Source organism: Azolla caroliniana, unplaced genomic scaffold, assembly GCF_043228905.1.
Source record: "Azolla caroliniana isolate FFs.n. ecotype wild unplaced genomic scaffold, voAzoCaro1.0.p SCAF_4, whole genome shotgun sequence".
In the NCBI taxonomy this organism is placed as follows: domain Eukaryota; kingdom Viridiplantae; phylum Streptophyta; class Polypodiopsida; order Salviniales; family Salviniaceae; genus Azolla; species Azolla caroliniana.
The window spans coordinates 23671521-23699030 of NW_028230439.1; the positions used below are offsets into that span (position 1 = coordinate 23671521).

General features: G+C 36.1%; 2 protein-coding genes, 1 non-coding gene and 1 pseudogene across 5 annotated transcripts; 1 reads left to right on the plus strand and 3 right to left on the minus strand.

Annotated features, from left to right (window-relative positions):
• Window positions 1–5508: 5508 nt before the first annotated feature.
• LOC147865514 (pentatricopeptide repeat-containing protein At1g74600, chloroplastic-like) lies at window positions 5509–9034 on the minus strand. Of its 2 annotated transcripts, XM_087318344.1 has the most exons (2): window positions 7023–9034; window positions 5509–6980 (listed from the first exon to the last, which is right to left on the minus strand). In XM_087318344.1, exons 1-2 carry the CDS (start codon window positions 8775–8777, stop codon window positions 5583–5585), a joined length of 3153 nt encoding a protein of 1050 aa, XP_087174470.1. In that variant the 5' UTR covers window positions 8778–9034; the 3' UTR covers window positions 5509–5582. The 2 variants fall into 2 exon arrangements, with proteins under 2 accessions (XP_087174470.1, XP_087174469.1); XM_087318343.1 differs by having other exon boundaries at window positions 5509–9034.
• A 1647-nt stretch (window positions 9035–10681) lies between these two features.
• On the minus strand, window positions 10682–18526 carry LOC147865515 (protein argonaute PNH1-like; annotated as a pseudogene). The gene is made up of 21 exons (XR_015529659.1): window positions 17972–18526; window positions 17303–17511; window positions 16376–16519; window positions 16052–16185; window positions 15837–15943; window positions 15598–15704; window positions 15281–15416; window positions 14738–14854; window positions 14547–14654; window positions 14390–14461; window positions 14129–14251; window positions 13746–13905; window positions 13173–13512; window positions 12864–13006; window positions 12488–12550; window positions 12343–12406; window positions 12141–12276; window positions 11975–12048; window positions 11495–11589; window positions 11388–11419; window positions 10682–11272 (listed from the first exon to the last, which is right to left on the minus strand). The product of XR_015529659.1 is annotated as a protein argonaute PNH1-like (transcript).
• A 4752-nt stretch (window positions 18527–23278) lies between these two features.
• Window positions 23279–23382, minus strand: LOC147865516 (U6 spliceosomal RNA). The gene has a single exon (XR_015529738.1). It is a non-coding gene; the product is annotated as a U6 spliceosomal RNA (small nuclear RNA).
• A 413-nt stretch (window positions 23383–23795) lies between these two features.
• Window positions 23796–27033, plus strand: LOC147865517 (ran guanine nucleotide release factor, putative (Mog1/PsbP/DUF1795-like photosystem II reaction center PsbP family protein)). The gene is made up of 7 exons (XM_087318346.1): window positions 23796–23939; window positions 24280–24315; window positions 24410–24547; window positions 24977–25063; window positions 25157–25204; window positions 25848–25924; window positions 26684–27033. Exons 1-7 carry the CDS (start codon window positions 23850–23852, stop codon window positions 26823–26825), a joined length of 618 nt encoding a protein of 205 aa, XP_087174472.1. The 5' UTR covers window positions 23796–23849; the 3' UTR covers window positions 26826–27033.
• The last annotated feature ends 477 nt before the right edge of the window (window positions 27034–27510 follow it).

The following is a 27510-nucleotide window of genomic DNA, read 5'->3' on the forward strand; positions in this document are numbered from 1 at the left end:
CTTTCTAAAGAAACTATGCTTACCACTGGCTTGTCAAAAGAAAGCACCCGTCCATGATATTGTAAAATCTTTAAGATTTCTCAATATGGTCCTTTTCAACTACTACTGCTACAGAGCAAAGTTATAACAAACAAATGCTCTGAGGTATACAACAAGTGAGCATTTTAAAGTTATATTTAGTTCCATCAAAGAGGGACACATTTCTAAGTGGAAATATTGATGTGTTGTCACGCAATCGCAACAGTTTGATACTCTATATGAAATGGATAAATGATAACACATTTTAATTTGTGCCCACAATTCCACTTAAGAGACAACATTTATTTTCATGTTTGTACATCGTTCCATCATGTGAATTTTGATACTTTATCATGTTTGCTTCGTGTCGTTTTTATAAATGTCTATTTTACTATTGTCACTTTGTAATGGAACTAAATTTGAACAATGAGAAAGCCTTGAGCTTAGTTGCATAAAAACATATCAATATAATCCAAAATCCGTAGTATGGGGTGACTCCTCCATCAAATTGTTGAGTAATGAAATTTAAGACAAGTTCAAATTTGAGTTGGCTATATTTTTCTTTTGACCATCTCACCTTTAACAAAAGCATTGTGAAATCCTAAAAACATATGAATTTATGGTTTGATCAACATTGATAAAGGATTTTTTTCCAATGTGATATACTATTTTGCTCTATGGATTTTAATTCGTACTTGCCTAATAATCAACACTAATGTAGTAACTATTGCTTTTATTGTCCGAGGATGATTTGTATAATTTCCATTATCCTTAAGATTCAGTCACTTATCTTCATCACGAAAGCGATAGCATGCCTTTGGGTATGAAAATCAAAGGTTCGTTTAAGAAGACCGTAGAGTCGAACGGCCACATTTTACTGGTTTATCCATACATGATGTATAGTAAGCTTTAAAAAAGGTACAAAAATATAGTTAAGATAATTTGCATTTCAAGGTAATATATTTGTCTCTATCCCGTAAACTCAACATTTCTATCTACAAATCTTGCCTAAGAATATTCCAAGTAAGATCTCCTTTGTTATTATATAATGTGAAATTAGTTACTTCACATATTCCCAAAGCGTGTTAATATACAACATTTTATCTTTCTAGTGGAAACATCAATGACATAAAGCATTTTGCCTCATCATCTTGCCTTAGTCTATCATGAAAATAAAAACAAATTTTTAACACGGCCACCTAGGAGGACCTTTTTGTCATTATTGTTGTAAAGAGTAAAATCGCAACTCGAGATCTCTATAATGATTGTCTTTTACTTGGCAAATGATTGACCAAACATAATGCATGAGACTCATAGTTGAAATCCAAAAGTTTTGCTAAATTCTAGCAACACATCCTTTGATGACGTTAATTAGAGGGACCTTCCAATTCATGGTCTCTATTGAACACTAACCTATTTTATTTATTGGAAATCTTCAACATCAGATCTTCAAATAACGTTTAATATATGCATAAAGGCAACATATTGCAATTAGCCATATTTTACTTTACAAACCATGTACCACTTACTAACAACTTGGGTTAAAGGTGCTTCTCTTTTTGAATCGTGCCAAAAATTACATGGAACAATAATTGATTGAACAAGAAGAACTACGAAAAATATATTTTTCCCCCCAAAGTTGTGAAGCTTCTGAAAAGCATGGGGATTTTTTACATTTCCTAAATTGGAGTCAGAGCTAGAACTGAGTACAAGTGACAAAGAGCGAACGACATCAATAAAAAATGTAGTATGCCATTTTATTATATTTGTAAGTAATGAAAGTTTTGAAACAAAAATGTAAAAAATACATGTAATGATAAGATACTACCAAGTTGTAAAGAAGTGGTCCCAACCAACAATGACATGAGTTTGAATATCGCAATCATAATGCAATGCTATCAACATTCCATTACATTCAAACTTGTTTTCCCCACATTTTCAACACCACCATACTACGATGTACATTCTTAATTGTGATGTTCATTAGTAAAAATCTTAAGTCATTAATCTACTCCACACACCATGAGAATGTTCCACTCTTATCCCATAGGCCATATTTGACTACCATGGATGCACTCACTCTTTTTGCTCTGTAAAATACCATTGTTAATACATATTGTTTCTGCCCTTCCACTTTGGTAAGTCGACTATCATCCTCGGTGTTGACTTCAAGTTACCTCAATAGGAATGGTTTTGTTAAGAGACAACTATCATCCCATAGTTTTGTTACATATCTAGGCTACATAATCGTGCAATTCACAGAGGGCAACCACATGTCCATTGCTACTTGTCATGATAAGTTAATCCACATAAAGGATGATAAAAATGTATTGGCAACCTTGCTCTTTGACAGAATTCACTTCATTACATATATATTCACCAACTCCAACTCCACCGACACTAAACACAATAAATCCTAATCCTAAACTTCAATGACTTAAGTATAGAGACACCAAACTTTTTGTAAGATCCACTAGTTTTGTGCCCACAAATAGAAATTCTATGTATTATGCTATTTTGTTAGGGTTTCAAATAAGTTTCTTTTGAGTTTTTATGTTGGTTACAAGAAATGATGAAGTGTTAAATAACAAAATGAAAGGAATTACTCATATACAAATAAAAACTTCATTAGGAAAAGTTCAAATAAGTAAACATGATGATGTTTGGAAGACTCGTGGTCTAGGCAACACCAAGTGTGAAAACTAAATTTCTCTTTAAAAAAGGAAAGCCAAAGTGTACAAACTATAAGGCAATCTTTGTTGTGGGTTTATCTCAAGTTGATAATGTAACATTATATTCTGACAACTTGAAAGAGAGTTTATTATGTGATGATTAAGAAGAAATTTATATTTGGCAATCCAAGATAAAGAAATGTGTGGTTAATTGGTGACCCATCATTTCTTATTCTCTAACATTTTGAATCGAGCTTGTAAAAATGCATATGGGATCCAAAAGCTTCGTATTCAAGATTAACTCTCTCCATTCTTTGTTTTGAGCTTGCAATCATGCATATACATTATTAATAATTGATGTTCATTTAGGACACACCATTAATTATGTTTATTAATCAAGATTTGCTCAATTTGATTCCTTAGTGATATATTAGTTATTCAATGACACATAGCTTCACAATTGTTCAAATCTTGATGAATTGGTTGTGCAATTCTTGACCCTTTCAAAGCAATTAATCTACAAAAAAATCTCTTTCTATTGACATGCAAAGATGGTTTTCACAAACATGCATCATGCATTGTTGATGCAAGATAATCATCGTGTTGTTCATGTGAGACATGTTGTTGAGGACCATGGTTACTTGGTATAGGGGCTGTAAAATTCAAGGAGGATTGTCATATTTTAATTAAAAACGGTGATAGTGGACACAATTCTCGTATCTAAGGCCATTATATCTACAAGATCTCTCCATTGCTATGTTGAACTCTTAGATCCAGGTCGAGTCTTGACCTTGAGATACATATCTGATTGAAGTTACATCACATCACATGTTGTTAATTTAATCCCTCGAAGCATATGTAGGTAAGTAAAAACCAAAGCACATGGATTATGTGTGGATACACAATTAGGTATACCCCACAAGATCAACTATTTATCATGGATAACAATCAAGTAAACAAGAAGTGGCATTTCTTTATAATTAAGTTTATTTTAGAAAGTTCACAAGGACCAAGTTTGTTGGATCACCCCATTACCTGTACTGTTGGTTTAGACCTTGTTATCAAACATTTTCATAATCCATCAATATAATACCACACTTAAGCAGAAAAAGAGGTGCATGTGAGAAATTGAAACCATTAGGGTCCACAATTATTTTGGATATGTCGATGCAAATATATGATGTACTCAACATCACAATGTATTAAAATAGTGATTTGTGCCAGCAAAGCATGTCTAACTTTGAAAGGATGCCAAATTTGACTTTTCGCTCTTCTAGATGCCACCTTTCAAAAAGCATTTGTTAAAGACAAATTAGGATATCTTAATTTGAGATCTTGTGAAGATGGAGTCTTTTTCCAATGAGATATGAATCAATCTATCGTCTTAATAGCTTTTTATTTGATAGATCATTAAAATTAAGATAGTAGTTATTACTTTGTTTTACATCACTAATGCGAAAACACTTTAGATGCTTTTTATACTTCTAGCTAGAGAATTTTCAATTATAGCGAGAAATTCATTGGATATGAAAATCAAAGGGTTTGCATTCCTAGGGTTTAAAATCTCTTTCTTAAGGATCTTTCACAAAGGTATTGTTTTATAGTCAACACCATGGGGACATAAATGTGTCACATATCCCAAAAACTCGTCAATATAAGCCATTTACTTTACATATCTTCTTCGCATACACATCCATGAGATTGTGTGTGTGTGTGTGTGTGTGCACGCGCATGTGTCTCGTCATCCCATTATAATGAAATCAAATATGTTCGCTCCAATGTGCCACTCTACTCATTAGCCACATTTTGTTCATCACCAATTGCTTAACAGGAAAATTTTCTGATTTGTCTCTAAGCATATCATCTTCTTTGGGAAATTTCACAAATTGTGGTTGAGCATTCCGAAACTAGAAGTTAGCTTTGGCAATTTGGAGATACGTATTATAATGACATGAAAATTAACTAACAGAATTATTGAAGATATCTTTCTTTCTTTCTTCCAAAAATTAATTGAAGATATCTTATGTAAGGCTATGGTAATATTATTTCAGGATCTTGATTATATTTGCATTATCTTTTGTTTTACATTGTCTCTTTTTTCAATGCATTAATATTTGTCATTTTTAGCATTGCATTTTAATCATTTTGACCCTTTTCATTGAAATAATATCAATGTCAATTTTGTAACACCATTTTTAGGAGCAACTTGACAGTTCACGTTATTATCTAAAACTAAAATTTATGAAACATTTTTATAGCTAAAAATACTCCATGTAAATGAGGATAAACCATTGAGATCACATATAAAAAAACCCAAGGTTTAACATGTAGACTAGGTAATGATTTTCATTACACATACAAAGTATGTTTGCAAACTGTATTGGCATGACAGTCTAGTCCAATGAATTATTGATGACAGCTTGCTTCAGCTCAACATGGGCACAGTGTGTTCTTATATTGAATTCCACATCAAACCCATTGCTCAAGACTTTGTACCACAACCTTAATATTGTTTTTTATCTCTACTTAATAATGTTTGCATGTTTGAATTTTACAAATTTGATAATCTACTAAGCCTGCAAGTACATAGGCAAAAATTCGTCAACATATCTAATGTCTCTTGCATTATATATAAAGACGACACTTACACACAGCTTTAGCATGCTGTGTCTATTACTCAATTTAAATATCATTGACAATGTTCATCATTGATGAAGTTTACATGAGTTTTTCCCAAACAAGTTGCACATTATTAGATCCAGAAATATTTGTCCACTTTCACACTGCTTTAGCACCTCATGTCTGTTAGTCAATTGAATAATCATTAAATTTTATGATAAACTGAATTAAGTTTACCATTTTCCAAACAAGTTACACATAAAGTTATCAAGTTTACACTAACTTTTCCCAAACAAGTTGCACATCACTAGATCCAAAAGAATCTATCCACTTATCTTGAATGGAAATGTCACCACATTCAACTTCTTCAACAGAGGCATACAAGTTTGAGAGAGCCACATAAGTGACGGGATCAATTGGATCCATTTCTACAAGATGATTTAATGCAACATTTCCTCTTTTCACATCGACCCGATTGTTACACGCAGCCATAAAAGCTGCCCATGATATACCATTGGGTAGAAAGGGCATTACATTGATAAAAATCTCAGCCTCATCAATCTGTCCAACTCTACCTAGCAAATCTATCATGCAATCAGCATGCTCCCCACTCAGTGCAACCTCATTTTCTCTGAACAAGAAAAACAAACAATGATAACTTTCTTCCAGTAGGCCAGCCCTACTACATGCTGACATAATGATAACAAATGTTGCTTTGTTTGGAATGCATCCCTGCTGGTGCATGCAATTGAAAAGCTCAAAGGCCTCTTGGCCATGGCCATGTTGCGCAAATGATGCAATCATCGCATTCCACAAACCCAAACTTCGGTTCAAGATACGATGAAATATAGCTTGGGCATCACTTAAACTTCCACACCTACCATACATAAACAAGAGAGTGGTTGCCAGATCAACTTCAGACTCTACATGACAGTAAGTAATACATGTATGAATCAGTCTCCCGTCCAAAAGAGCTAACAGGATTTCACATGCATGAAGTACATTGGTGAAACAAACCACATCGGGGGCAAGGACCTCCCTTTGCATCTGCCCAAAAAGGTGCAGAGCCTCTTCACCTCTTGCAAACTGAACAAATGTAGCAATCATTGAGGTCCATGCAATTAAGTCGCGCTTAGGCATGTGATCAAATATCCATTTGCTTTCCACTAAACTACCACATTTTGCATACAGATTCATCATGGCAGTTGCCACATTAACATCTGAATCAAATCCAAGCTGCATTAGTTTGACATGCATCTGCATGCCATCAATTAGTGATACAACATTTGAACATGCCTCAAGAATACTTACGAAGGCAATGTTATCTGGGCTTACTTTTTCTGCAATCATTTTATCGAACATTTCAATGGCTTTTGCCTCAAAATGATGTTGACTGTATGCCATGATCATGGAATTAAAAGACAAAACATTGTGTATCGATAATCTTTCAAAGATGACTTCCATATCCCTAAGACTACAATTCCCATAAAATTTAAGGAGCGCATTATTGATCACAGGATCTGAATCTAGCCCATTACACACAATGTGGGTATGCATAAGCCTCCCTCCAAGTAGCCGCAAATCCCAGTATGAATGACTACCATGGAGATCAGAGTCCAAGTCTCTATACTTTTTTGTTGCTATAAAAGATTGTGTATTCTCTCCTGCATTCTCATCATTCCTGTTACGCTGAGATGCTTTTTCCTTAGATACATTCTCACCAGATTGTTCGTTACTTTCTAATATATCAGAATTATTAACCACATAAGGGACTAGTGCCTTCAGTGAAAAATCAGATTCCTTGCAATCAACAACCCAAAAAGATTCATTTACAAATGCAGAAAGCATGCTAACATATGTCGCTTGATCTGATGCTATACCTTGCAAACACATTTTACCAAACAAATATATTACAACATAGGCATCATCACTTTGAGCATAGCCTCCAATGAGAGTATTCCAAGTGATGTTATCTCGTGACACCATAGAATCAAATTGTTCATGGGCATCTTTCATATGTCCGCACTTAGAATACATGCTAATCAGAGCATTTCCAACAAATACATCAGATTTCATTCCATTCCCGAATATTTGCGAATGAATGTGTTTTCCGACTGATAAAAAGGTGCCATCTATGAAGCTAGAGAGGATAGTTGTAATAGTGACATTATTTGGTAGCATGCCCTCTTCTTGCATTCTATTGAAATGTTGCAATGCAATGTCTGATTGCCCATGTTGTACATAAACAGATATCATAGCATTCCAAGACACAACATCCCACTCGAACATATTGTCAAACATTTTCTGTGCATCATTAGTGCTGCCAAGTTTTCCATACATATGAAGGAGTGCAGTTTGTAGCTGAATATCTGAATTCCATATACTGGCCATTACACGGGTGTGCATCCACAAACCTTGTCGTACATGTTTATTACCAGATTCAGAGATAGTATTAAGAAATGTGACCTTATCTGGCAGTAAGCCCTCCTGAAACAATCCATCAAATAGTTGTAATGCACCTTTCTCATCATCATTTTGTGCACATGCCATAATCATCACATTCCACACCACAATTTCTTGTTTCGTAGATGCATCAAAAACTGCATGGGCATTAGACACATTTGCAGTTTTAGCATACATATTTACAAGGGAAAGTCTCAAAACATTACTCATCTCTAATCCAATAGAGAAAATACACGCATGGATTTGTTTCCCTATCCTTATAGTTTTCCGAGTAGCACAAGCTGAGAATACAGTTACATATGTATACTGATCCCACAGAGCACTTTCCATTTGCATTTGTGCAAAGAATTGGATGGCATTCTCATGTTCAGATTGCATAACGATTGCTGCCAACATCGCATTCCATGCAACCGTGTCTCGTATAAACATCGTATCAAAGACACCACATGCATCAAGAAACAGGCCACATTTGTTATACATGCTAATAAGAGAAGTGTGTACTACAACTCTAGAATCAGCATTGTTATACATAGATTGAACATGTAATCGCAAACCTTTACATAATGCACGCTTGCCAGTGTGCTTAGCACAAGAAGACAACATATTTGCAAATGTGGTATTATTTGGTATCATACATTCTTGTTGCATTTGTTCGAAGAGTTTGTCCGATTCTATGGTTTTTCCATATTGGACATATGCACCAATCAAGCAATTCCAAGAGAATACCGTTTTCTCATGCATTCGCACAAACCATGCATGTGCATCATATAGATCTCCACATTTCCCATACATATGCACAAGAAGGCTATTCACGTATACATCTCTTAACTTATAACCATGGTCCACGATGATGTGATCATGTATTCTCATACCATCATACAATGCTTTCTTTTCACAACAAACACGGAGAAAGGCAGAAACATTGTAGTATTTCTTGTCACAATCTTCCATCCAAGATTCACAGCTCGGAATCTTCTCCGGGAGAAGACTTCGTGTCTTCTTCATGGAAATTAATGTGAGCGAGATCACGACGTGCGCAAGATCTTTGTCCGTGTATTTTCCTCTCCATAGGGGCAGGTCATGTAGCACTTGCGTTCACATGAAGACGGACAGGGAGGGATGCCAGGTGACACAAGCAGTCTTTTTCGTCGTCTTTTTCTTCCCGTTCCTCGTTCGTCAGGAGGAAGGGAAGGAAAAGTCTGCTTCGAAGCCATAGCCATGTCTCTCAAACGCGCTAAACAAGGATTTGAACCGTGGACCTTACAAATATGTATATATAATAAATCTATAGATTTGTATATACAGGTATAAATACATATAAACATGTATATGTACGTATACATATACATATTACGTACAATGACTCCCATTGTTATAGAAGAAACATTGGGCATGTGGCCCAGCCCATAATCGCGCCCCTAACTTTCTTGTCTGCCCAGTATCTCATTCCAGTCATCCATATCTTGTCTCATCCATCATATGCCGGGGTCCATTGTCCATGCATGGTGCACTCTTACCCTATCTCGGCCTGGTTCTCTCTGCCCCCAATGCCAATTCAATCGAGTCTCGCACATGGCACAAGATATAAAAGCATGTATGATATGTTTTGTCCAATGTGGCATACTTCGAACACAATCCAACTATCCCATGTTCTAGAAGTGAAGCGTGTTTTGATCTCTTAGCAAGTTGGTCATCCATGCGTTTGTGAGCTTCGATGGGGTTGCTTGAGTTTATGTGAATCCCCTATTGTCCAATCAAGAGCTCTCACCAACATCAATGCCCAAGAACTTACCAAAAGTTGGAATATGATTTCTTCACCTTGAACAATTGGATTTATGTATGGCAAAGAAAAAAATTTATGGTGTCTCCTTCATAACCTAAATTTATGAGCTTTTCCCTACCAATGTCAAGTCAAAGGGCATTTGTCTACCCTATGTTAACATTGCTATATAAATTTTGATGCCGAAAAATTCAAATATTTCAATTTTTATTGCATAAAGTGGCCACATTAATTATGACCAATTATTCATCTCACATTGTAGCTTTTGAATTGAGATGTGATAAAGAGGACCCTATATTCTCTCTTTTTTGTTAATGTACTCCAAGGAAAGCCGAGACTAGATTGAAGCTTCCCTCTTTCCTTAAACTAGTTACATGCATTAAGAGCAATCAGGCATAGAGAAATAGATTCATATAGGTCCCCATATATTTAATGTGAGAGATAAATGGCATGAAAGAACATGCATAAAGAGACAGTATTAGAGCAACTCCACAGCAAGGAACATCGGCTTCAACTCCAATTCACAAAAAGCTCATTCATTCTCAACTCTGAAAAATTTCAACTTGTTTGTTTCAATCATTTGTAAGTTTCAAAACTCAAGGATTTCATTCCGACATGCATACTGCATGTTAAATCTAAACTTCCACAGAAAAGAACAAGAATATCATTAAGATTATAAGTTTGATCAAGATGAGTTATTGTATTAACCACAAGAAGAGTGATAGTATTGCCCAGAAGGTCAACTCATATGGAGAGAGGAAGACCTAATCAGAAGAAGAGCACAGACAAAATACTGAAGCATCCTGGCACTTCTACTACAGTCTTCTCTTAGCTAGGTTCACTAGGGTTGTCAAAACAAAAAAGTTCATGAAGATGGTTCTCTGATGCATCAGGCAATTCTAACTCCCATGCATCTGACGAGCGGCATTTCTAGCTAGGTTGAGGTTTCAATCTGGTCAGAAATTATTAGGTCATCTAATATGAGCTGCCCTCCCCCCAAGTCCATTGATTCATCAAGCTGTGTACTATGTAATATATAGCTAGACAGTCAACTGTTTTAGCAGATACTCCAATGAAAAGAGTGACAAAAAAGTCATTTAAAATACATGGTTTGCATTCCAACTTTAAATCAATAATCATATGAATTTCACTCTTTGATTAAGGAACTACAACATATCAAGTTTATTCAGCTAGTTCCAAACTGAAAATAGGGATTGCCGTAGAACTGCTTCATATAGTTTCAGTTTGAAGGCTACCAGTTACCAATATGTACAAGGTAGATTTATTTCCATCCACAAATTCCAAACTGAAAATAGGGATTGTCGAAGAACTGCTTCATGTAGTTTCAGTTGGAGGGCTATCCAGTTATCAATATGAGCAAAGGTATATTTATCTCAATCCACATTCTCAAAACTAGCTCAGCTAACTAGGAAGTATATATGTCTATACATCTTTATTTATAAGCATTCAAAATATGGAAAGATCTTATATATTAATTTTCCATATTCCCCTCAGCAAAAGAACATCACTCTCTTCACATTTTCTTTCACAAGAGGTAGCGGCCGAACATAAGCTATGGCTGATGCAGTTGAGGTTATGGTCAATTTGGATTGTGCACTCTCAGTTCCCCCCGGACTTGTACCACTACCACTATCTGAAATAGCTTCCATGTAGAAACGAGCCCGAAAAGCTGCAAGATGTGCATAATACGCCGGAGGCACTAAAAACATCCAAAAATAATAGGGAAAATCTCTATTAGATTAGGCATATGAGTTCATGCTGATTTTTTCTATCTTAAGAAAACCGACTAAAAAGACTTTATTATATCTGCTCACCAATGGAAACAGACCGTGTGCACCGAGCATACCTAAAACACAAATCCAATAGTTAGCACAAGACCTTATGGCTACATTAAAAGCATATAGACACTAATCAATCTTACGTGTAGCATAAATTGTTCGTGAAAGTTTGTAGACCATCAGGTGTGAAATTATTCTCATCCCATAATACTTGATAGTGGGCAGGACGGCTAGTCCCCTGAGAAATTTGACAAACAGAATTCAATATTAAGACAGGATGTGCTCCAAATATTTCAAGTCTAATTTTTCAAGACAATTAATGCACATATGTGTAGAAAAAGAATGAAAGATTGTGATTAACATCTCTAACAAAGCAAAATGACCCAAAAATGTTACAATCATGAACTCAGTGAGAAAAAGAAAAGCTTGTATTAATAACATCTCCAAAGAGAGCAGTGACTTATCTACAGACCCCCAAAAGAGATACAATCATGATGGCATGTGAGAATGAGAGGTTATATTGAAGTCTCTAAAGAAGCAAGTGATCAATGAGACCTAAAAATGTTACAATCATAATGCCATGTGAATATATCTCATGCATACAAAAAGGAAACAATTATTGCCTGAATTCCAGCATGGCTACAGAGATAGAAATCGAAATCTGTTGGGTGGCAAATGTTTGTGTCAACAACAGTACCTGCAATCCAGACATGAGACTTTCAACTCATATTGTTTCCCATAAACACATCACCTAACTTCCAAAAGAAAATATATTGATTAGATAGATACCTGGAAGTACATTACCACTGCTGTCTACACTCTGTTTATCACTATGATTGGCAGCAAAAAGTCGTGTGTGATGACGTTTCTGAACAACTATGAAAGTGACAGGAGGTTGATAATCTTGCTCCAGAGACGCACAGGCCTGTGCATTTAAGGTACTAGTCTTACAAATACATAACAGCATCGCAACAGTGTTTGAATCAAGTACCTTCCGAATGGCGTCCAGTTCATATAGCAAAACCTGGTAAAACTGGCCTTCACTAACACCATCTCTGACAGAAATGACAAGAATTTAAAAAAAATTTAAAACATTTATAATACGAAATTGGCATAACTAAAAACAAGAAACCTACCTATAGAAAACAATTCGGTGCGGCTTTGCACCAGTGGCTCGTCGAAAAGAAATCAGGAGTTCCCTATGCAAAGTTACATTACAATTAATAGTTGCATACAATTAAAAACAAGAAATGAACCTACAGAAAATAATTCAATGTGGCTTTGCATCAGTGGCTCATCTAAAAGAAATCAGATCCTTATGATAAGTTACATTATGTGATGACAGATAACTACAAAGCAATGCCCATAAAATAAGCGTCCTTGTTCACTAAATTATACACCCACACAATCAAGGTAGTGCAGAAGGTCATGGCTATTGTTTCCTGCATCCCACAGGCTGATATTTAAGGTTTTTCCCCGAACACTGCTATTACAGAGTCAATGTTAACTTACCTGATCATCCCTCCATATTGTGGGCCACGAGCAGGATCATTCCACGTTTTAAATAAGTCTTGAATTGTCTCAACCCTATGTCCTTGTGCACACACCAAACCTGCATAGTTCGTTATCTCTGGCCAGTCTTGTGAAGCAACAACCTGGGAAATGAAAAAAAACAGAAAAGAATGGCTGAAAGAGCAACTGTGGTATGTATGAAATTGTGGCCCACAAAAGCATTCACACAGTATCGGAGTTGAAGTTGCATGTAATAATTAACATACAATATAGGACTACAGGCAACACATTATGGCCAGAGTATATTACAGCTGCAATTGATGGACTTAAATCCTCTCCAGGCTGTGGATGAGTCACATCTGCTCCAAATATGATCGTAGGTTTGTCTGTGACCAAAGGGATTTGACGAGAGAGAGCAACAGCCAACACTGCATTTCGTCCTCCTACCTGTATATTTTCCAAGTGATAGTTTAAGGATTGAACTTCATATTGAAAAGGAATTTCCAAATAGTGCACATAGTTGATACCTTGACATTGATTTTCAATGCCAAATTTGCTAAATACTGCTTGTTCTTCTTATAAACATGCTTGGTCAAACAACATTGAGAGACGATTCCCAAATCAGTTTCACAAATACGCTTTAGATCCCCTAATAGAAAAACATTGTTAATTGGTTATGATCTTCAATGAATGAGTACTCCAAAATAATTATTACTTGGTTGTTAATTGGTTATGATTTTTCAATGAATGAGTACTCCAAAACAATTATTTAATTGGTTGTGAGATTATATAAAATGAGGTCTCCACATTAATCACTTGTGGCCATGTATTTAGAATCAATCACTTAAGGTTATGTATTTAGAATTAAACAAATAATCTTACCATAAAGGGTACCATTATTATCAGGTAAAATAACTATAAGAAGCTGGAGTCCCAGAGTTGGAAACTTTTGCTTAAACTCCCGAAGCATATTTTTCAACGCATGCTCAACTTGGTCCGGACGTGCACTGCATATTCGAGTTGCAGGTTGCCGATTGAAGGTCTAAGTGGGAAAAAACCATACCAAAAAGAAATTTAATTTCCTTGTTTTTCTATTCTCTCTAATGTATATATGAGAAAGATATATTAACGTCTTCTAAGGCCAAAATTGGCCCATGAGACAAATAAGGCCAAAATTGGCCCATGAGACAAATCTGAATAGATGTGTAATGCGAAATCTGAATCAAGAAAATAACATCAACAAGAACTGCAAAAAAAAGGATTACCAAGCCCGAAACCTGGCACATTAAAGCTAATTCTTGACAAAACTCTTGGGCAGCATTTTCTTGTACACCTCGGGAAAAGTTAACACAAGTCCAATGGGAGACTACGGCTCCATTCACCACTTTCTGATATTTACAATGTACAAATTCAGCATGAATTTTGCAGTTTTTGGTATTGATATCACTGTCAGATTTCAATACATCCATAGATACAGATTGAGTTTTTAGTTGTATTAACTGTATCAATAAACCCCTTTACAGCACCTTATTTCTCATGTTCCATTGACCGACTGTAGGCTGGCAATATTTTTCTGATCCTGACTCATGGTACTTGAGCTGCAAAACCACAGAAAAGTGGAATCAGACCCCAAAAGCATACATGGCAAACTTCTTCAGTTATTATCAATGTTTTCTCAAAGACCTTTGGGGCCGGTAAGACACGTGCTGTAACTTCAGTCATGCGATTGCTTATTTTAATACCAAATTCCTTGGCATAAGGATCTTGAGAATATTGATTGTGATGTACAGTCTGCAAAACAAAACAAAAGTGATTGAATATAGAAATGCATACATCTAACAAAAATGATCTCAGAGTAGCTACACTACGCATACCTGCAGAATATCCTTCTCCCTTTCAATGGGACGTTGGCATGTAACTTGCAACAATGAAGTTATTTGTCGCTCATTCAAACGCTTCGAATATCTCTGCCCTTGAACTATTTTACATACCTGCCAAACAATGAGATTTAGATGGGAGGGAGAAACATCTGTAGGAGAACACGCCCCTGAATAAATGTGCTTAAGTAGACAGTTGGGTTTAAACCTATAACCTCATCGTTTCTGAGGTCACATACATGTAATACATTGATAAAGCTTATGAGCATTAGAATCTTTGGTATGAAAGATAGACATGCATGTATTACACATGAAACTATTAGAGCTCTTCAAAAGTTGTTTATCAAAAACATCCTCAATACCTCTTGTACAAAATTCATTTTTCATCATAAGCAAGCATAGACAGTGCAAAATATCTTTTCATGAACTTCTCTTTTTGTGTTCTTTTTTACTGTTAATATACTTACGTTGATAATTATCCATCTCTCTATTTTCCTTTTTTTCTAAAATCACATGGATTTCTAGCTTACAGGAACTCACCTCCATTGGAAGGAAGTTCGATCGTTGGGGGTTTCCAACTTGAAGGCATGGAAGACCTGGGTTCTGAATTGTGACATTATATTTTTCACGAAAATATTGCACAACAGATATGGTTTCCCCTTTATCATCCACAAATCTTCCACAAGCCAGTAAGAAAAGAAAAGAAAAAAGTTCAGTTACGAAAATTGGCAATGTCTGAGCTATTTTCAGAAATCATAGAGCTCATGGATAGGAATAAAGCAACAGATACATAAACGTCAAAAGAAGACTCTAAATTGTAAAATCAAACAATTAACTAACTGGAATTTTAGACTTACGTTAGCTCTTGTGTGGGCTCAGATGTCAATCCTGAGATCCTATACTTCCTCCGCATATTCCCACGGTGTGTAACTTCCACTCTGACACCACGCAATGCTTTTTTTACCTATATACATAGGAACAATGGCGGATGGTTTTAAGGGAACGTAGGGCATTGGCACTCAATGATGTAACACAACAGTAGCAACAAGTGGACCATTTTATAGATACTATAAAAATGTTTATTAACAAATAGTACCTTTATACGTTCAGCATCAACTAGATATTTGGGAATATTCTTGCCCAGCAATTTACCAACAAATTCATTTACTGGCAAAGGCTCAAAGAAGGCAGTAGAAGACATATCTGTAAGAAGAAAACCAATCCATATGAATAGAAAACCTCAGAGACAAATTATCTTGAATGAGTGCAAGAATGTGTCAGGACTATTTGGTAAATAGACAAACACAATACCAATATTCAGGGAAAGTCCCATCTGGGTGGGTCTGATACTCTGATAAAACCCTCGCCAACACTCAAGACCCTCACCGAGGTCCCTTGTTCTCGAAAATTCAGGAGAAAAGAACGATCTCCCTACCGGACAAAACCTAAATTAAACAGCATCAGATCAATGTAGACGCCATGGATAACAATTTTCTAGCCACGTTACACACATTGACGCCTATCACTCAATAACCAATTTTCAATTAAAACATAATAGCATAATAGCATTTAGTTGAGAGCTAGGATATTGGTATATATCTAAGCAATAACCAATTTCTGTGAGGGAATAATAACCTTTGAGTTGGGAGCTCTCGCAGTGCAACATCCAAAATTTGTATTGCTTCATGTGGTATATCAGCACTTCTACCCCGTAAAAATTCACCAAGGAGGTGCAGATCAACTCGGGCAGCAAACTTAATGAGCACTGTGAATGATCTCCTTTTGAAATGATAAAAGTTACATAAATAGAAGATTATGTTGCACTTACATATTCTACGCAAGAAAAAATTCAAAAGAGAAGCACGTGTGCAATATACTTCAGGCAATAGACGCCCTCATTCACACAAAGAAAAGTAAAAAAAAATTAGCTTCCATAAAGAGTAATAGAAATATATGAACTTCCTAGCAGATTCCTACCAATTTGTGGTTTTATCTCATAATTTCCTATGATTTAAAAACCAATCAAATGTTTGAGCCTGCTGGTGAGAAAATGTTTAAGAAGGAAATGAACACTTCACATAAATATGTAATTTTTTTAATTAGCAAGCACAAATTTGTGTTGATTCTCATAATTTCTTGTTTTTATTTCATGCATGAAAAGGAAACTTGGCCAATTGCCAAAAAGATTTTCTGAACATACATGTGATGGCCCTCTGGAAGCATGATAAAGGGAGCAATAGAAACGTATCAATTTTCTACTACATTCCAATTAAATAGTGTTCTATAAATATCCTAAATTGCAAGCAAAAAAGATTTTCTGAACATACATGTGATGGCCCTCTGAAAGCATGATAAAGGGAGCAATAGAAACGTATCAATTTTCTACTACATTCCAATTAAATAGTGTTCTATAAATATCCTAAATTGCAAGCAAAAAGAAAGTGATTAATAACTCAACAGATTTATACTCAAACGAAATAATAAAGAAAAACTAATCCTGGGATTACATTGACACGATGACACTATTGACCAAAGTATGACATTTAAAAAGGTAATGCATACCCTGATGCAGTAGTTCCTCCACTGTCATCTGGTAAAACAATTGAAAACTCCTTGCTTTGAAAAGGAAGAGGTCCTGCAGTGTACAAACTCTTTCGGCCATCATATGCTGGCAAACTGTTCGCAAGGGCCGATGTCCGATACAGCTTGATGAGATCCCTCAAGATAGCCCTATTGACACCTCTTGATTTTGTTTCCGGTGTGATAGTGACCTACAAAACCGCATTAAAGATCTCGTCTCATTCATTAATGAGATCAAAAAAGAAAACCTTATACGTCAATTAGATTCATGCAGGAACTATGCAACATTATAAAGATTAATCCATCCATCAATCACTAGATGTAAATATCCAAGACATTGACATCCCCACATACACGCATCCTTGTGTCTCTATCTACCCATTCCCTCACTACATACGTAAAATCCATACATGTACGCATATGCCATACTAATGCATGTGCTTATCTGTTCAACGTGGATACCCACAATTATACATACATAAAAACATAAAACACATACAACCTTACATAGACACATCATATTTATATATGCATACATGCATACATGGATGTAATGCGTTAAAGTTGCTGGAGGTTCTTACTCATGCAACAATAATGCATACATTAATGCTGATGGAGGTTCTTACTCATGCAACAATAATGCATACATACATCATAATGATGGAGGTCCTTATTGGGCAGATCTGTGAGGAAGTGATTTGCCTTCACGATGCATCTATTGCCCAATGTCCCAAAACCTGGCCGTTTTGTAAAGGATACACCCTTACTTGATACAGGCGGAGGTGATGGAGGGGATGGAATTGGTAGGGTGGAAGGACCGGCAGGGCCGGTAGACTTCGTTTGAGTGGTAGTACTACTACTCAACATACTCGATCGTGGCGGCAGAGTAGGAGAGGTTCTTATATACTCTTCTTGTTGTTGTTCAATGGGAAGCAAACAACTTGCAGAGGAAGAAGTGCCTTCCTCTGTCGCTGCTGTAACTCTGGGTGCTGGGCCCACCACAGAAGATCTTGCAGGTTGAGCTTCAGGGCCAGGCTGAGGCTGTGGCTGAGCTCTGGTGGTAGCTGGGGTTCCTTCTGCGGCAGAGGGCCCTGCTGCTTCTTTCTGAGTTTTTCTCTTCCTCGGCATAATGATCTAGATTCTCACGTCTACTAGAACACAGCAGAGATGGAGAGAAGAAGAAGAAGAAGAAAAAGAAGAAGAAAAATGGGTTAAACCCTAGCTCTCCATACACACAGAGTGAAAGAATTTCTGCCACGGCGTGATAAACCCTGAATCTGATCGGAATGAGATACAGAAGAAGAAACAGAAACAGAAGCTAATGGATTTAGACCATAGCAAGAAGAGAAACCCTAGCGAACCCGAAGGATTTAGCAGGAAAGCGGGGCATGGAGGCGACAGAATGCACCACCTCTCTCGGGCCATTTTGCGACCGAAAAAGTGCAGCCATTCCTGTTTTAGCAGCTTTGTTTCCATTTCTGGCAGCTCTTTATTTCTACTTTTGGGCCTCTCCTGTTCCTACAATTTATAAAAGTAACCCCCACCTCATCTCAAGGCTTTCCTGATTTAGCATTTTCTGTATTTCTATTTTTGGCCCTCCCCTTTTTTCCTCCGATTTATAAAAGTATCCCATAGACATGTAGTATTTTATTTAATCAACATTTCTTCTTCTTCTTTGTCAACGTTGTGACTGTTGAAAGGCTCTATAGGGTTTTCTTTTTCATGTGATTCTATGTTTTCTTGGGGGGTGTCGCTTGTGTGCAACTCTGGAAGAGGCACTGTGTGTGCGAGACAGTAGCCAGCCCCCCAGGACACATTTAGATCGAGTCTGCCAAACAACTCTCTCACCTCCACTTGTTCATGGGACAAGGGTGCTATGGTTGGGGTAAAGTGGTGAGTGTTGCAGATTACGTGCATGCAGTGTGTCACAAATAGCCAGTGGTGACTCTCTAGGATAAAGTAACGGCATTAAAGCACCTTGTGTTGCTCCTACAATACAACTGCATGTATGTCTTCCCTTGCACATATCAGAGATGCCTTCTTTGGCTTGTACTTTTAACATATGCACGTTGCTCTCTTCTCTTTGTCTCCATTTGCCTACTAGTAAGCCATTGAAATCATGTCATGTCTTTGCCACCATGTATTATTTTTCCTAGAGTACATGCAACACGGACATGTTGAAGTCACGAGCACATGGTCTCCAAACAATGGACGCGACCATCTCAACTATGGCCATAATCTCTCCCTCTCTATCTAGCAAATTTTTGTTCCAACTTTAACATCTTAACAAAGACATACTTGAAGACCAATATGTGGTATTGTTGATATGGCAAACTTTGTTACGAATAAGAGACTAAAACGATGACGAGTTCATGAAATAGCTATGCTAATATACATTAACCTTGAATGTTACATGAGCATGTTGTAGAGGAAGTTCTCAAAATATTAGCACATGTGCTTTGAGAGGAGTTTGGCTCTTATCCATATTGACATCCTTTTTTTCTTAAAAACAATGCAAGTAGTATTGTATTGTACATGCTTTTGTCTCCTTGGACTAAAGGGTTTTGACTTGCAAAATATGAGTAACATTTTGTCTCATAGTGTAGTAGATAATTCACATTCGTATTAGCTAAATCATATCCATATTAACCAATTGGTACACCTGAATTCATTTGTCCATTAAAAATTTACTTGACTCCTTTTTTATTTGTTCAATGTTTTGATTGCATGATTTGGATCAAAATATGTAATCATTTGTTATGTCTAGACTACTAATTAATGAGGCTCGCATTTTGATATGTGGCTGCCAAGTTTAAACTCCACGTATAAGTATGTATGTGGTTTCCAAGTTCAATTCCCACAAATAGGTACATACATATTTACCTTTTCATCTTTAGGAATTAATCAATTACAATGCAACTTAAAGAAATATATACTTATTGTGCTGTCTCAAAACAAATGAGTAATGCATTATTTGAATTTTGAATTTCATTGCATCGGTTGGCTCGATAACAATCATTAATATTCTTTACATATAATTCATCATTGGGTCTTATCTTTTTATCATATTTAGATGAAGTTCTAAGCCTTAAATATGTATTGACATTAACGTTGTGAAAATAAGAAAAAGTAGTTGTGAAATTCTACAATGCATGGGAATTAAACAAGTATTCTTGAACCTTTTCATGATTACAATTTTATGGTCAAAGATATACCCAATGTTCTTTATTGAAAGAACATCCATCACTTTGGATAAAAGCGTTGCAACCATCAACTTGTTACGTGCTTGTTGATACGTTCAATGACAATGTTTGTTTATTTCGGCAAAACAATAGCACATTAATATTGTGCTCATTAGGACCAACTACAGTACCATGAGATTATTTATAACATCATTCATACATATAACACAAGAGAATTATTGTATGATAGTGACTCGTAAGCATTATCAACACACACTTTCCGTGTGCCTTTCACAATCTCTAAATCCTTGTAGTTGTATTTGTAATAATAGAAGGGAATGAAAACTAATAGTTGACACGAGTTAAAGAGAAATAGGGGTTTGTTACATAAAGAAGACGCATTTGATTTACGATGCATTGATATAGGAGTTTTATTCCACCCTACCACCACCTTATGAGATATTGATCCCAATCTCAATCATACCATCATTTTCATTCTCAATCATAGTCTCATGCTTGTTATTCCTCTTTATCATCATCACAATTGATCTTAATATCTATTATGCTAGACTTCTTATACCATCTATATCCATGACTAAGGGGACACCACATATGTGTGTGCATGCTCTCGTTTTCCCCGTATCTTTAACAATTAATATCCATTGATAAATCGCATAAGCTTTGTGTATTCATTCCATCCATCCATCCATACATATATGCAACAAATGCACATCCTCATACATTATACACTAATGCATTGTTACAATGTTTAGTGCAAGTCAAACATGACATGACATGTGTATATGAAGAACCTTTTGTTTGAATAGTTTTTTTTTTCCCAAAAAAATTCTACTTCCATTAGTTAAGAAAAAATACATAGGATAATATATAACTCATATGTTACAAGCCACTTCGCAATGGCTACAAGAAAACATCATGTATAAATGAAGCAACAAAGCCTTGTCACACAATTACTCGACAGAATCCCCTAAACATGAGCCTCACACAACCCACATTCAGCAAAGACACCCTCCAATCTCTTCACAATTCAACACCTACCTCTATGTTTGGTACCCTAGGAGGAAACAACCACGGGGGTGGCTGATAAATCCACTTTGCACTGCCATTCACCATCAGTAACATCGGAGAACCTCTCCATTTAAGAAGGAAGCGGTATCTAGCTTCTTCACTCGCATTAGAGGGCCCCTGAAGGTTGTCAAACTTTCCTTGTAGCGTAGAAATTAGATTAAACCAAATCATCATTAAACTCTCAGCTGATGGGGTTCGTTTCCCAGTAAACGACTCCTTGCACCTAGATACCCACACTTGCCAAACAGTAAGGCCAACCACTAAAAACCAAACATCTACGGACTGTTCTTGTATGTAGAATGAATCTCCTTGAGCCGCAGGTTGAACTGTTCCATTCAACACCTTTAAATGAATAGTTTTGTGCTTGTGTCTAATATTACTTTGTAAAACATATTTTACCACATCTAGATTCTGTCGTGACTCTTGAGTAGGAAGCAGAGAGAGAGCGATGGCGATAGAGATAACGATAACGATAGAGATGGCGAGAGCGGTAGAGATAGCGATAGTGATAGCAAAAGAGAGTGAAAGAGGGAGAGAGTGCGAGAGAGAGAAAAGTATAAGTGAGAGATAAGAAATGGGAATGAGATTATATTATGAGAAAGAAGATTACAAGGAGTAGGCTAAGGGCTAAAGACTGGTGTTGAACCGAATGAGTTGTGATGAGTGTATGGACTCTTATTTATAGGCCCTTATGGAGTATTCTAGAATGTTCTAGAATATTTTAGATATTTATGAATAATAATAATAATAAATATAATCATGAAATATTCAAGAACATTCTAGAATAAAGGCCGAATGTTCTAAATATCTCGTAATAACTAAACATATCATTATTATGATTACATCTCACATATGTTATTACAATGGTTAAAGTACAATATGTAAACCAAGAGGTTATGGGTTCGATTCCTGGTTCGCCAAGATGAATGTCATGATAAGCCAAGATGTATGTATTCATGACAGATTCAACACCATACTTTTGATGGCAAGCCCTATAAAATCAAACGGGGGACTATAAGCACGTTGAAAATTGTGCATGAATTGTCCTTAGTGACTTAACAAATGGTTTTGTTTTCTAAGGTGATTTAAATGATCATTTATGGGGCCATCTTTTCCGTATCAAGCAATAAAAATGAAGAGATGATAGGGTGTTCGTTGATACCTTCTTGAAAGGTATTTAATATCCTCGAAGAATCAAGGGCATTTTGTCCATTTTATGTGAAAATTACATCGCTTCACATTTCACAGTCATGTGTTGAAATGTTTTGTTGTAGGGTGATTTGCCCCTCGTAAACAAAAAGGAAAACATGATATAATATCTCTTTATAATCTCTAAAAAAGACTTATATTTATTCGCCATGTTTGTGTTGGCTCGGTGTTTACATGCTAGCATTAAAATCATAAAAAAAGGTAGGAAAATGCCAAGTTCGATCCTCGCACGCGACTTGGCCCCGACTTGTATTCTGATAGATTCCCACGGAGATTAATGATGGAAAACCTTTCCATTTGTCGTTGTTATAGTCAGTTCGGTTCACTGCTCTCAAAAAATGAGACAACAATTGAAGATGTAAATCACTCATTCAGTCTGATACAATGGGACTAGTGTGTGTGGTTTCTTCTTCATAAATACAACTCTCTCTCTCTCTCTCTCTCTCATGGGCCAATTTTGGCCTTAGAAGACGTTAATATATCTTTCTTTCTTTTCTTGATGTTGTGCGTGTCATCCTTACGCAGGGGCCATGCTAATCTTCTCTGTATCGTTCCAATTTTATCAGATGTCCCCGAAGGAACTCTTTCTCTCTCTCTCTCTCGCTCACTCTTTGGCCTTGGTTTGATCCTCACCATGGAGTAGGCCCCTCGTCCCATAGATCACAATCAGACTCCATAGTGGATGTTAAAAGAGATATGTATCTATCCATCTATCTAATCTTTCCTGATCCATGTGAGTACATATAAGGTGGTTTTGTTCAAATACTAGATAGGGGTATCAAGTGAAATTTCAGAAAATCAAACTTAGGGGTAGTCTTAATTAATTAATATCCATCTAGATATCTTTCTCGATCAGTCTTAAGTACATATAAGGTGGTTTTGTTCAAATACCAGATAGGGGTATGGAATGGAATTTCAGAAAACCAGACTCAGGGGTAGTCTTGGTGATTTTTATGCAGAGAATACATTGCCTCTCTGTCTGGACTCTCTGTCTGTCTCTCAGCTTTCTCCTTCCTTCTCTTCGGCAGCAGAAAAACCTCGGCGAAGCCATGCCTGACCTTGCCCCTCAAGTTGAGCCCTACTCAGAGAGGCTCCTCTTTGGTGGGGCCATTACTTGCTCTTTCCCACACAGGCTTCAGGTATGGAACCCATAAGAAGAAAAACAGGGAGAAGAAGAACAAAAATAGAAATACACAAAAACATAACAGCAACGTCAAAAACATCTTTCTGTTTCTATGAAGCTCGCAATTTGATTTTATTTATGAGAAATTATACCCCTCATATGATTGGAAGCAAAATTCTGATTTTCCTTCTATATGCCAAAAACCTTAGATTTTTAGGTTTAGCAGGAAAGGAAGCAGTAAATATGTCTCTTATGATTTATCTTCTATGTGCAAAGTTAGGGTTTTCTGGTCTACACGAGGAAAGAGAAGATTTTAATGTATGATGTTTTCTTTATTGTCGGCTTATGTTTTTCAGGACGTGAGTGCCATCAGGGATGTGCCAGATTATCAGGTTACTATTATTGGGCATTTGATTATTAATTCCTTTCGCGTTTGCATTGTTCTGTTTGACCTTTTGAAATAGTTTTCTGTTTTCTATTTCTCAGGAGGTATATGCTGATCCCAATCGTGATGAAAGCATCATAGTAGAGCTGTTAGAGTTCGAACAGAATGTGGCAGATGATCAAAGTGCTGTATGGTTTCTACAATACCTCGCCGATGAGCAAGATGCTCGCCAACCACTGGTAAATACAAGCAATTTCTCATTATCTATTTTCATGTTGTGAAAGGGCTGAAATACTACTCTATCTGTTCTCCCATTTGAATTCCTGTTACTTTTCTTTCTCTTCTTCTTGTTCCATATATGTTCCAATGTGACTATGAATAGACATGACCAAATTGGAAAAGAATAGAGTGATCTCAACTGATATTATTAAATTGTACAATGAAAGAATGTGGGTCAACTCCGCAAAACCTCTTGGTGGGAAGATGGATCACTATAAGATGCTCTTTTTACACATTTTGCAGGATGGATTTATCATCAGGCCCCCTTATATGGATACTTAGCGTGCCATTGTTGTTTTGCTTTAGGAAAAAAATGCATATTTTTAGTTAAAAAAATAGACATCAGCTACAGATATCTATGGATCTTTGGGTTTGGAAAATCTCACCAGGTCATTGAAGATGTTAGAGTTTTGACAGCCACTGATACACCATTGCTTGGTTTGCCACATGTAGTCACTGCTGCTGTCGGCAAAATGGTATACTTTCCACTATCTATCATCAGACATTTACATAAGGAGGAAGTAGCAAAGCTTATATTATATCGTATCTTTATTTTTTCTGACTTGCAGGCAGTTGCAAAAGGTAGACAAGGAGTAGAAGCTCAAAACCTCTTACGGGTAAAGGTTACTTTGCCAGATATGTTAAATCCTCATGCATGTGGTGACTTCATTTGTAAAGTCTTTCGCTGTATCTTTCTCACCAAGGAAGGATATACAAACTTTGTAAAATAGAAATTGGCATTTCCATTCCACATTTCCTTTCTGGTTAAGATTGGCACTTGCTATAAATTTTATTTTGAATATGGGAAGACATTATTGAAATTCATCGTTCCTATTCAAGTTCTCTAGCTGGAAATTCTTCATGAATCACAATCTAACTTTTTTTTCATATTTTGACAGTATTTGTGTGTGATTCTCTTGCAATGTAATTACATTGTCTTTTGAGAGGCAGTTATGCTGTTTTTTAGGGGTTAACTTGCTTTGCTTTTGGCTGGTATACTTGATTATTGGCTTTCTTTATAGACTCTGGAGAATCACATACTTAGTCTTCCCTGGTTGCTTCTTGATGAAAGTGTGGTGCTTTTGTTATGATGCCATTGTATTTGATTCTTTCGTAGAAAATATTGTTTCTTCAAGGCTAGATGCTTGTTAACTAGATATTGAAGGTATATAATTTAGAAGCTAGATTTATATTTGTAAAGCGAGTTAAAAACCTTGTGCTATGGCATGCTTTATAATCATGTTTTTATTGAAAATGCAGGTCTATCTTGCAAATATACGGCTGCAAAATAAAAACACTGACATTCTTGTGACTGTCCATGAGCCACTTGTGATCAGGTATTCCTGATCTTCTGGCTGTATGTTTATGTCTTGCGATTAACATTTTAATAATGAATGACCCTTGCTTGTAACTATATTACCTTAGATAGCCGAGAAGATATTCCCATTGATGAGAACATGCATTTCTATGTATACAGTGTGGTGTGCATGATCATCGTCAGTTTTAGATTAGATTCCTCTAATTCTGAGGCTGCTAGAAGTAGGTAATTTTTGCGCTTCATTGCAGAATCATGCAAATAACTTCTTTCAAATTGTTAATTGATGCATTCTTTCATATCAATAATCTTATTCTACCTATTGCATGCAGCAGAGGACTAATGTAAATGCATGGCTTCATTAATTTAAAGTTTTTACTTGCATACATATTTTGCTTGTGCCTACAGCACCTCCCACGTAAATTATTCCCCCAATATTCATTTGTCACTTGAAGCAAGCCCTCTCTTCAAGGTAAATTCCACTCTTATTCCTTAATCTACTGGCTGTGTTTAGCCTTAACATGTGCTTGTCCTCTTGCATTTGCTACTTCTTCTAACCTTTTTAATAACTTGTAGTAATTGAAAGCCTACTGGCTCATAATGCTATTTTGGTAGCCTCATTTATTTCTAACTTTAGGTGGCACTTTCATCATGATGTGAACCCCATTCTATTTCTCAAGCTAGTGGTTGTGTAGTCAGCCTTATGTATGCATTTCCTAATGATATAACCAATTTTATAAAGTTGTACTTACCATCTCATACAGATTATTATTTTTCCCAGTGAGCGGAGTGAGAGTGCCACAGTGGTTGGTGCTGGAGTCACAGTTTCACCTGAAGTTGCGGGAGTCATGCCAGCAAGTGATATCTTTCGACTTCTACTTTCGACTTTTAAGATCCGTGATTGGACTCTCTTTGTCAATTGAGATTTCATTTAACAACATGCATTTTGAGACATACCAGGGTTGGTTTTCTTTCTCATTTCAGTAAAAAGAAACTTGGCTTGCAGCTAAGCTAGTGTAATGTAATATGCTTTTCTCCTTGAAACACGATACGGATGGACACAAAAATCTAGAATATGAAGTCAGAAATGAATGATACAAAAAATATCTAGTTCAGTTTATCATTTACATACACTTGATACACCATAATCTTTATATGTATTTAAATTTCTCATAATAGCTATACCTATATATAGTCAACTTATTCAACCTTGATTTTTTTTAATCTTAAGGTGAATAGAAGTATAAAATATTGTTTTTCATGAGGATGACGTAATTTTGTTTTTCATCTCAATGATTGGAGTGGGTACTCCATGGTGGACAAAATTGAACAGAGTATGATGATGTTAGAATGATTCAAGGACTTTAGTCACACTTTGAAGAAACAATAATACTTCACTCATTTGTTACTTGGAAAATCGTTCATTCCAAAACCTTGAAGTTAGTTAAAAAATTGCATCCATAAAGTTTCATGCTTGATACGAAAGTCAACATGATTGGAATTAGTGATATATTAGGGGCATTATTGGTGAAACGTATAGGATGTTTGCTTCTTGGCCAAGAACTGTTGGACAAAATCTAGGATTTTATCGTAATTGTTGTTGGACGA

Excerpts from the sequence above, each read along its gene's own strand:
- LOC147865514 (XM_087318343.1), bottom strand. The coding sequence starts at position 8,777 with ATGAAGAAGACACGAAGTCTTCTCCCGGAGAAGATTCCGAGCTGTGAA.
- LOC147865517 (XM_087318346.1), top strand. The coding sequence starts at position 23,850 with ATGCCTGACCTTGCCCCTCAAGTTGAGCCCTACTCAGAGAGGCTCCTC. Across the intron at positions 25,064-25,156 it reads CTGCTGCTGTCGGCAAAATG|GCAGTTGCAAAAGGTAGACA; the intron begins GTATACTTTCCA and ends TCTGACTTGCAG. Across the intron at positions 25,925-26,683 it reads CATGAGCCACTTGTGATCAG|TGAGCGGAGTGAGAGTGCCA; the intron begins GTATTCCTGATC and ends TATTTTTCCCAG.